General features: G+C 49.0%; 1 protein-coding gene across 1 annotated transcript in view; it reads left to right on the top strand.

Annotated features, from left to right (window-relative positions):
- The first annotated feature begins 2,254 nt into the window (after nt 1-2,254).
- Nucleotides 2,255-10,346, top strand: part of SHISA9 (shisa family member 9) — a 235,357-nt gene continuing 227,265 nt past the window's right edge. The window contains exon 1 of the mRNA XM_079952416.1: nt 2,255-2,982. Within this exon, the coding sequence (XP_079808542.1) occupies nt 2,354-2,982 (629 nt within the window). The 5' untranslated portion in view covers nt 2,255-2,353. The remainder of the gene's footprint in view (nt 2,983-10,346) is intronic.

Raw genomic sequence — 10,346 nt, 5'->3', positions numbered from 1 at the left:
GCCAGCTTGGATGGACTTAAAGAAGGATTAGACAAGTTCATGGAGAACAGGACCATAAGTCTTATACCAAGTTAGACCTTTGGTCCGTCTATTGTCTCAGCAGTGACTCTCCAAGATTTCAGATGGAGGTCTTGGCTAGCACTACCCGCGGACACCAGGAATTGCAGCTGGGACCTTCAACATGTGCAGCAGATGCTCTGCTACTTGCCCTATGGCCCTTCCTGAAACGGTTATCCATGGTTACTTGTCCTGATAGCTATATGTATTTGCCACCTCCAGGAACAGAGGCAACATGCCACCTGAAAATCAGTTGCTGGGAGAACAGGAGGAGAGTACTATTTCACACCAACCCAATCTCTGATTCCAGGGGCTGCAGAGAGGGGTTGCATTCTCAGTTTCCAGAGAATGAAGGCCAGCAGAGACTGTGGTGTCTTTAGGATGTATGATTTTCTTTCCACAAGTATACAATCTAAGCATAGGATGGAACTGCTGACAGCATTAACATTCCCTTAGATCTTGCTTTCCTTTTAGGTTTCTTGAACCCTCCCCCCAAAGTGCAGCTTAGGCTTAGCAAAGAACAAAACAGGTTTCTCCCCCCCCCCTTCCAGCCTGCTTCCAGATCTCTCTCTCTCTCTCTCTCTCTCTCTCTCACACACACACACACACACAACCATACACCCCTCTGATTCTTGTTCTCCTACATAGCAGCTAGGTGAAATGGAAGAGGTAGGCCTACCCATTTGTTCTATGGCACAGAGCATCTTCTTTGGTTATGCTAACTGTGATGCCTAACTAGCTAGCCAAAGTCATTACTTTAATTAAGGTATGCGTTGGCATGCTTGCTCTTATGCATTCTACGCTCACAGATACAGGACCTCAAGAATGGGAAGGGACTCTGGCCATCATCCAGACTGAACTCTCCCAAAACTCATAACAGTACTGCTGCACTCATGTCTTGACTGTGCATTTCTAAGAGACATTTGGTTGACCGTTGTGGAAAACACTCTGGACTAAATAGTGGACTAGATAGACCTTGCCTTCTGGGGGCCACAAGCAGGGCCAGGGCCAGAGGCAAAGAGGACAGAACTATAAATATATTTCCAGTTACAGGTAGGTAGCCGTGTTGGTCTGCCATAGTCAAAACAAAATAAAAGAAAAAAAATTCCTTCCAGTAGCACCTTAAAGCTTTCGTGCTCATACCTAGAACTAACTTAGTTGGTCTTTAAGGTGCTACTGGAAGGATTTTTTTTTCTTTTATTTTGTTTTGACTATAAATATATATTTCCCCTTTGTGCAGTAAACTAGTTTCTGCACACACACACACACACTTACACCCCCCCCTTTCTGTTCAGATAAGCAAGAGGCATTATCAGAGATCCAGTTCCTGGGTTTCGAGTAAAAAAATACCCCAGAGTAGACCCCCATCCCTCAAGTCTGGAGTTTGCCCACTCCTGGAATAGACTGGTTCTGAAAGATACTGGAGGAAGTGGGGAGTTGGCTGTGTCACCCCTTCCCCCCAAAAGGAAACTGCCCCAGAATCTGTTATGGATGTGTTCGCTCTGTATCTCCAAGTTGCTTGCCCCACCGGCTCAGAGCCTTTGGTTCCGACCTAATTCTCTGCCCGACTGCTTTCCCACCGGTGAGGTGGGGCACACGCAAACTGTTCCTGGCTCCCATGCCAGGAAGAAGCTGCAGTCTCCTCCCCTCTCCTCCTTGCAGGAGAGGCCGGGGAGGGCGCGCGTCTTCTAGCAAGAGAGTTTCCCTGCTGGAGAACTTGGCGAGGTCTCCTCTGCCCGTTGGTGTGCGAGCTGGATGGCAGCTGGAGAGCGAAGCCAGTTGAGTCGCGTCCTCCCCTCCCTCTAGAGACACCATCGCTTCTCCATCTCCCCGCCCCTCGCAACCACCTACCGCTGCAAAACCGCTCTGCAGCCGCTGCCGCCGCCACCACCCCGCGCTCCGATTTCCCCAGAGGCTTCTTGCCCCTTCCACCCCCCTCGCCGACCACCCTCCTCCGTGCTTTTGGACCCTCACTCATCCACGCTCGCTTTTCCTGCCTGTCTCCACGCTCCACAAGTGCCGCGCGCAGTTCACTCCCCGCGCTCTGAGGCTTCGAAAGGTGGGGGGGGGGAGAGAAAAAGAACAAGAGAGAGAGATTGAGAGAGAGAGAGAGAAGAGGTGGGACTGGCACCCCCGCCCCCCAGCTCCGCATGCTCGGCAGAGGCGGCTCTGCAAAGCTGCGCGGCCGCTAGGAGCTTCCCAGCGCGCTGAAAGCCACGGAGCTGTCCACGGTGCTGAAACCCCGCGCGGGCTGCCAGGCGAGCGGGCTCCCCGCGGTTGCCCGAGAGCCCCCTTTATGTGCAGTTCTTGGCGCATCGCAGCAGCGTCGAGCGGCTTGAGTTGCGGCGGCGGCGGCGGCGGAGACAGCCTCAGCTCGCCCGGGCTGGCGCTGAGAAGGATGAAGGGCTTCCTCCGGCTGTTCTTGAGCTACTTGGTGGCAGACCTCCTCACCCTTTTGTGCCGGGCGCAGGAAAAAGCCGGGCAGCACTTGGGCAGCATCGTGATGCTCTCCGGGGGGAACCAGAGCCGAGAAGGGGAGCAGCACGTCGACGCCTCGGAGCCGCCCCCGACCCCGGAGGAATGCAGGGGCTACTACGACGTGATGGGCCAGTGGGACCCGTCGTTCAATTGCAGCGTCCGGGAATACCCTTTCTGTTGCGGCACTTGTGGCTTTCGCTTCTGCTGCAAGTACCGGAAGGGCCGCTTGGATCAGGATATCTGCACCAACTACATCAAGCCCCCCTGGCTGAACGGGCGCAAGACGCCCAACCGCCCCGTCGACCCTTCCCACGACCCCACCCGAGACAAAACCAACCTCATCGTCTACATCATCTGCGGGGTGGTGGCTGTCATGGTATTGGTGGGCATCTTCACCAAACTGGGGCTGGAGAAAGCGCATCGACCTCAGAGGGAACACATGTCCAGGTAAGGCGAGGCTTAACCACCTTTTTTCGGATGTTGTGTGGTGGGGGATGACGACCCGCGAACTCAACCCGAGCACAGAGGCGGTCACCTGCCCGAGTCTCTGCGCGTGTTGAGCTTAAGAAAGAACTCCCGCTGGCCTTAAAAGCCATGACTACAAAACCACCGTCGCTGGAGTCCCCCGCCTCCCCACTTTCTTCAGGGCGCGCTGGTGCCCTGTCCCACCCTCGATGGGGCATGTAAGAACCAGTAGCCACCCCCTGGTGTGTTAGCCAGATGCTTGCACAGGGATTAACGCACATGTCTTGGCGCAGCGGCGGCCGAGTAGCTCCAGATAGTGAAAAGATTGGGTGAGGGGCGCGCGCGCACAGAAGCTCACTCATGATGTAGAAGCGCAGCAACAGCAAAAAAATAACAAATGTGGCGTTTAACTCTGCTTGCGAGGTCTGCCGGTAACTCTCTCTCTCCCTCTCCCTCTCCCCCCCTCTCTTTCTCTCTCTCTCTCTCTCTCTCTCTCTCTCTCTCTCTCCCCCCCCCCCCCCTTTCCAACTGTTGCGCTTACGGGGCAAACTTCTCCGCAGTGGCTTGTAAACACTGTCTCTTTCTCTCACACACCCACCCCTTCATTTGAGCATCTCCTTGGTTTCCAGGTACAAAGCGGGCACAATATCAGCTCGCGGGTGCTTGAGCCTCCACACCTGAGAAACAGAACCTGCTTCCTAACATTGAAAGGAAAGGATGAAGCATAGCAGGGAGATTGCAGAGAAGGACCCCAGACTGAGGGTCTTGATGAGACAGAGGTTCATATAATATGTCACTTTACAATGAGGCCAATGAGGAGGTGGACTGGCATCTCTGTGTTGTGTTGTACGCTTTGCATCTATCAAGTAACTGGCTGTTTCAGATCAAATATAACAACACACACACACACACAATGGCAAATTAAGCTGATGGGTGCTGCTCTAACCACAAGCTGGCGATCAGGCAAGTGGGCACAATCCCACTTTTGGCTGCCTCTCCCTGCCATTCTAAACACACGCACGCACACACACTCCCCCCAAATTGTGTCAACAGTAGAGAATCAAAGACCCAACCCGTTTGTCAAATCATTTGGTCTGTCTGATTCATTATGCTAATCCCCAACACATGAAAGCAAAACAGATGGGGAAAGACATTTGCAGATAAAATAAAAACAATTACAAAAAGGAGAGGAGAAGCAGCAGCAGCAAATAGCTCTATTAAATTGATCCCAGCATAGCCAGGGGAACTTTCAAGATGAAGGCTGGAGTTGCCAGGATGCCTTCAGATGGACAGGGCTGTTTTGCTCTGGAAAGGTATAACTCAAAGGTAGTCTGGTTCCTCATCTCTTCCCGGTCTCCTCCTTTCCCCTCCCATGGACTCTGCACCTGGAGCATCTCCTTGTCCAAGATCCTGCTATTGCTTTGTGATTAACAGCCTCCCCCTGCAACGAGACACCCAAAATAGGATTCAGAATGCATCACCCGTTCTTTCACTAGCAATTATTTGCTATTTATAAACTGGCTGATGGGTGATCATTTTTACTACCAAGGAGGAGAGCAGCAGAGTGCAGGAATTCGCAGGCAACCCAACATGCTGTGAATCCAGGGTTACAAGTGGAGGGGTATCCAAAAACGCCCTCCTGGGCTTGAGATGGCTCAGCCACTAAATGAAGGCCAAGAGCAGGCAGAGAGTGAGATTCCATTCTGTCCTCTGCCCCTCGAATCTTGGCAGAGGTTTGGGCACCCTACTGCCTCCCTGCCTCTGCTTCTATAGTGTCTACGTGGACAGGTATGCTGAAAAGGTGACACGGCGACAATGAGCAGGACAACCTCTGAGCTAGGAAGGGGAAGTGATTGTTTGCCTCTGGTTAATTTGCGGCAAGTGCCTGTGCTCATCGTTCAGACGTTCAGTTCCATGCAAAGACTGCCTGCAGAGAATCAGGAGCCTCCCAGCAACTCCACCTGTTTCCCCTTGTGGGTCTTTTAGGCTTGGAACTCTCTCTCTCAGGTTCTTTAGATGGAGCTACCCAGGGAAGGCCCATAGCTCAGTGCCTTTGCATGCAGAAGGACACAGGTTCAATCCCCAGCATCTCCAGGTAAGGCTGGGGAAAATACCCTTCCTGAAACCCCCAAAAGCTGCTGCCAGTCAGTGCAGATGGCACTGGGCTAGATGGACCAACAGTCTGACTCGGTATAAGGCACCTTCCTACGTTCCTCTTCAACTCCCTCCTTAAAACCCATCATTTATACAAATCCCATGCTTAACTTCTGCCTGCCTTCCCCCAACATCTTTTCCCAACCTCAAGGAAGTCTAAATATCCCGGAAAGGGGAAGATTAGGCATTATAAATAGCGGTCTTCAGATACCTGAGAGAGATGGGGCTAATTCATCCCCTGTTAATCTAGAGTATAGGACTCAAACCAACAGATTCACATCCCAGCAAAGAGAATGGCAACTAAACATTAGGAAATATGTCCTGGTGATAAAAGCTGTTCAGTGGTGGAATAGAGTATTTCAGGAGGTGAGGGTTTCTCCTTCATGAAAGGTGCTCTTTTTTGCAGAATTTGGACGGCTGCTTATCAGGGATGCTGAACTCATGGATTTTCTACAGATAAACTCTGAGGTCTCTTCTAACTCTAGAATTCCATGCATTTGCCCCATTTTTCCCTTTATTGCTTTTGCCGCACTTCTCTTTCCCTTCTCACCTATCATCTTCCTACTAGCAAAGCTTCATTGGGGACAGCTGCCTTTTTGTGTATGAGCTTATTCTATAAAGTTGTCATATATATATATATGACAAATATCGCATACCCTAAACTGCTAGTTTATTCATGCAACAGAGCAGCTGGGATTGAGGACACTTCAGCAGTGAGATGGTTGCCGGAGTGATTCTCAAGGACGAAGATACATAGGAAAACGTGTCCAATGAATGTACAATTTTTGGATGAGCCAATAGCTCATAGGAGAGCACATGAAATGCATGCAGAAGGTTCTGTGTTTGAACCTTAGTATATCTAGCTGAAAGGGACCCCAGGTTGTTTCTTTAAACGGGATCACAGGTCCTTTTCTGCCTGAGACCTGGAAAGCTGCTACTGGTCAGCATACACAGCTATAGCCTATATGTACAAATTGTCTGATCTAGTATAAGGCAGCTTTTAATGTTCATTAATGTTTGCTCAGGAGCAATTCTCTGGGCTGAAACTTCTGCAAAGCAACTGGGGTCCTCTATTGACAAGTTTTCCCGGCACATCTCTACGCACTTGCAACTGCTGGAATTATTCCAGGAGTCATCGCTGGGCTGCAAAGGGGTCCACAATAGCTCCCAATACTCCTCATTCCTTAGTGAAGGTGCTTATAATTACCTTTCTCATTGATCCTCATCCAAACTTAAACATCTTACCTGTTTCAAATGCTGTTGAAGGAGGGAAGCTGTACGGTGTTCACTTACAGAAATCATAATCCCTCAACTCCCTGTTGCTCATCTAACAGTGGTACGAAAGTTTCTGGTGAGATCTTATTACTTAAGCTAACGGATGAGATTCATAAGGGGGACATGTTTCAAACCCCTTCTGGCCAGCATCTGTCAAGATTAAATGGCTAGTCCTTAACAAGGTCCTCTATTGCTGCAGATTAGTTCATGATATTTGAACTCCACAGGGCTCTTTTGTTACCTGGTCTCCAAACTTAGGACCAGAAGCAGCTGATGAAAAGAGAATGATATGATGGAAGGAAGGGGCAGAATCAGATGCCTGCTTGGTATATATTCATGAAAAATAACCAGTGGGAAGACTTTAAAGATTTCTGGTGTGTGTGTGTGGTGGAGTGAATTCAGGGGACAATTATCCAACGAGCTTAGGAAGGCATAGGACACTTGCCACCAGGAATTCATTGTAATTAATTAAAACAAGAATGTTACACATTTTCAATACAGGAGAGGGACAAATACTGGTGTCATCAAGGCAGCACTTTGGGACAGATGTCCCAGGGCAATGCTCAGCAGAATGAGCAGTGCTGATGTACCACAAGGAGAAAGAAATTAAGCAACACACATTATCTTCTAAAGAGGAGTTCCCATTTGACCGTTAAGTCAAGATTTTAAAAGTACCTAACTCCACTGTTGGGGACAAAAATATTGTATCCATGGCTATGCTAACATTCCCTTTGCTGTTCTATCTGGCTCTTCCATCATTTTGTGTGGCCCAAAGACTTTATTTCACTTCTCTCCCCCAAAGTCTCTCCCCCAAAGTCTCTGGATTGTCCCACAGAAATAGGTCACATTTAAAGCACTCTGCTACCACTTTAAACAGTCATGGTTCCACCAAAAGAATCTTGGGAACTGTAGTTTGTTAAGGGTTCCAAGAGTTCCTAAGAGACACCTATTCCCTTCACAAAGCTACAATTCTCAGAGGCTCCACAGAGTGTGTGACAGAGGCAAGGGGCCAGGAGATTGACCCAGCAGAAGGGACCAGCGATTTATGGGGTTTGGCGTCCATCACAAGGCAGGAGCAAGGGCAGGGGGAGGGGGAGGAGGAAGAGTCAGAGCATTCTGAGATGGAGGAAGGCACGTGGAATGTGGTGGAAGACGCAGAGGCTGCTCCAGTGACAGACGGATCAGTAGATTGCTCACCTTTCCCTGCCCTACTGTCTCCTAGAACCAGAAGGGGCTTGAGGTGGGACAACTTCCATGCCAAAAAAGTCTCGGGTTGCAGGTGTGCAACCTGTCAGGGCAGGGTATATAAACTGGTGGAGAGGAGGGCAACCTTTTGGTGCAACTGCTCCTCAGTGTGCAGATCTGAGGGACAGCCGTCTTGTTGCCAGAAGTGTGTGTGTGTGTGTGTGTGTGTATGTATGCACGCACGCACGCACGCACACACACATCTGGAGCACTGTGGGAGTTGCTGTAAGTGCTTGTTTTGTCAATGAAGACTGAACTATCAGACATATGCCTTCCTTAGCTGGGTGGGCCAGGAGAGGCATATAACTAGCCCCTGGGAGAATAAATTGCTGGACTAAATGAGGCTTTGACCTGATCAAACAGGCTCTGCTTATATTTCCTCCCAGTAAGCAGCAGGAATAAAATCAATCAACGTCCAAGATTGGCCTGTGGTTGATTTGAAATCAATGTTTACCCTTGCTCAGAAAAGTAGCATTAAAAAAAGAAACTTTAATAACAGGAATTTAATAATGGAACTTTAGCTGTGAACTGCGATAAGCGATCCTTTTAGCTCAGTCATGTGCATGCTTACTCAGAAGTTGACTTCAGTGGCACTTTCTTCCTTGCAGCAGCTGAAAGATTGTCTTAGTGGCGATCTGCAATAAGAGAATGAGGAATTCCATTTGGACATGACAGAAGCAATGAAGTGTTTCAGGAGCTTGGAAGGGAAGTTGAAGCTCTTGCGGAATAAACACAACAGATGGGGAATGGGATGGCTGGTGCATGGATCAATCTGTACACCAGAGTAGCAAATGTGTTTAAGAATCGTTCACTCTCTCCACCATAACTCCACCCTAATCAATAGTCGGACAATACCTTTATTGGGACCAGTCAAACTGTCCCAAAATAGGGACCAAAGTTTTGAATTCTCCAAAACTATTTATCAGGTGGGACGTTAAGCAAAACTCAGGCATAGGTACCGCACTTTCATGCAGCAAGCCAAGGCAATGGCCTCATTCGTAAGAACAGAATACGAACCTGCTGGATCAGGCCAATGGCCCAACTCTTCCAGAATCCCGTTTCCACAGTGGCCAACCAGATGGGAAACCCACAAGCAGGGACATGAGCACAACAGAATCCTGCCCACTTAGGCCTCCAACAGTGAAGACAGAACATAGCCATGGTGGCTACGAACCAGCAAGCCTTGTTCTCCATGAATTTGTCTAACCCTCTTTTAATGCCATCCAGGTTGGTTGCCACCATTGTCTCCTGCGTCAATGTGTGTGATTAGCATCCCCTGGGCTCCTGCTCACTTAACTCACTGGTCATTGCTGCTGCTGCTGCCCTTCTACTTAGGCACGGCTACTGAACAGGGCTGGCGGGACCCCCTTCCTCAGTGCAGGCGGAGAAGCCACCAGGGCTGCTGCCAGCAAAATGGTTCCAAAGTAAGCACAGTGGTGGTGGTGGTGGGATGAGGAGGGGATGAGTAAAAGTGACAGCAGTGAGAGAATCTGCATTGGTATTCTGCTGGCTTTGGAAGAAGCACACATTTACACAAGCATTCCCTTGACCTGAGTCTCCTGTTTTAATGGCTGGGCTTTTTAAAATTACATTGCTTTATTGCATATTTTAATTGTGGATGTTTATATTTTAATAGGTTTGTTTTATGGTGTTTTTAAATTACCCTTGTTTGTTTTAATGTTAGTGGAAATGGTTTTTATGTTTTGAAGACCACATAGAAACCCATTTGGCCATTAAGTGGTAAATCAATCAATCAATCAATCAATCAATCAATCAATCAATCAATTGATGATAAAAGAAGTGGGGTCTAGCAACAGCAGAGTTTGCTGCCTAAGGAGGAGCAATGTCTTGCCCCATCCCTGACGGTGGGGCTGTGGGGAGAGGAAAGAGAGGGGGGAAAGTTGGTTTGGGGTAACATCAAACTTACATAGCACCTACCACCTAAATCTAAATAGTCCACTACAGTGATACCTTGGTACTCGAACGGCTTGGCTCCCGAACAAATCGGCTCCTGAATGCTACAAACCTGGAAGTGAGTGTTCCGGTTTGCGAATGTTTTTCAGAAGCCGAACGTCCTCTGCAGCTTCTGATTGAGTGCAGGAAGCTCCTGCAGCCAATGGGAAGCCATGCCTTGGTTTCCGAACCGGTTCAGGAGTCGAACAGACTTCTAGAATGGATTTAATTCAAGAACCAAGGTACCACTGTACCTCTTTTTACACTCTATCTTCATAGCTGACCATAATCCTTGATACCTAGTTTTTTATTTGCATATAATTTTGGGTAGAAGCCATTGTTGTGCTAAGGAGATCATTCTGGCAGTGTGAGCATTTCTGCTTGCTTGGTGAAATGAACTCCCCTCTCCTTCCCCTCCCCCCATGCACTGTTCTGGGGGCACTCCTGACCCCCCCCCCCCCACAGAGCAGATATGGGTGAGACATGGGGCACCATGTGGAGTTGGGAGAGGTAGGAAAGCTCCATTGCACAAGCAAGAGTCCTTGTATTGGCTTTGGCTAGTGAAAAACGTGGTTGCCTCTAGTTTGCATGTAGATATGTAGGGAGGAGAATTCATTCACAGGAGACCTTACTGGCAACTTATGTAAATCAGGGATGGGGAGCTTGTGGTCCTTTTGATGCTGCCTAGTTGCCAGTGATGATGAGAGTTGTAATCCAAC

Source organism: Podarcis cretensis (genome assembly GCF_951804945.1).
Source record: "Podarcis cretensis genome assembly, chromosome: 14".
NCBI lineage: Eukaryota > Metazoa > Chordata > Lepidosauria > Squamata > Lacertidae > Podarcis > Podarcis cretensis.
The sequence above is the reverse complement of the archived record's forward strand: the minus strand, read 5'-3'. Positions and strand labels throughout refer to the sequence as shown.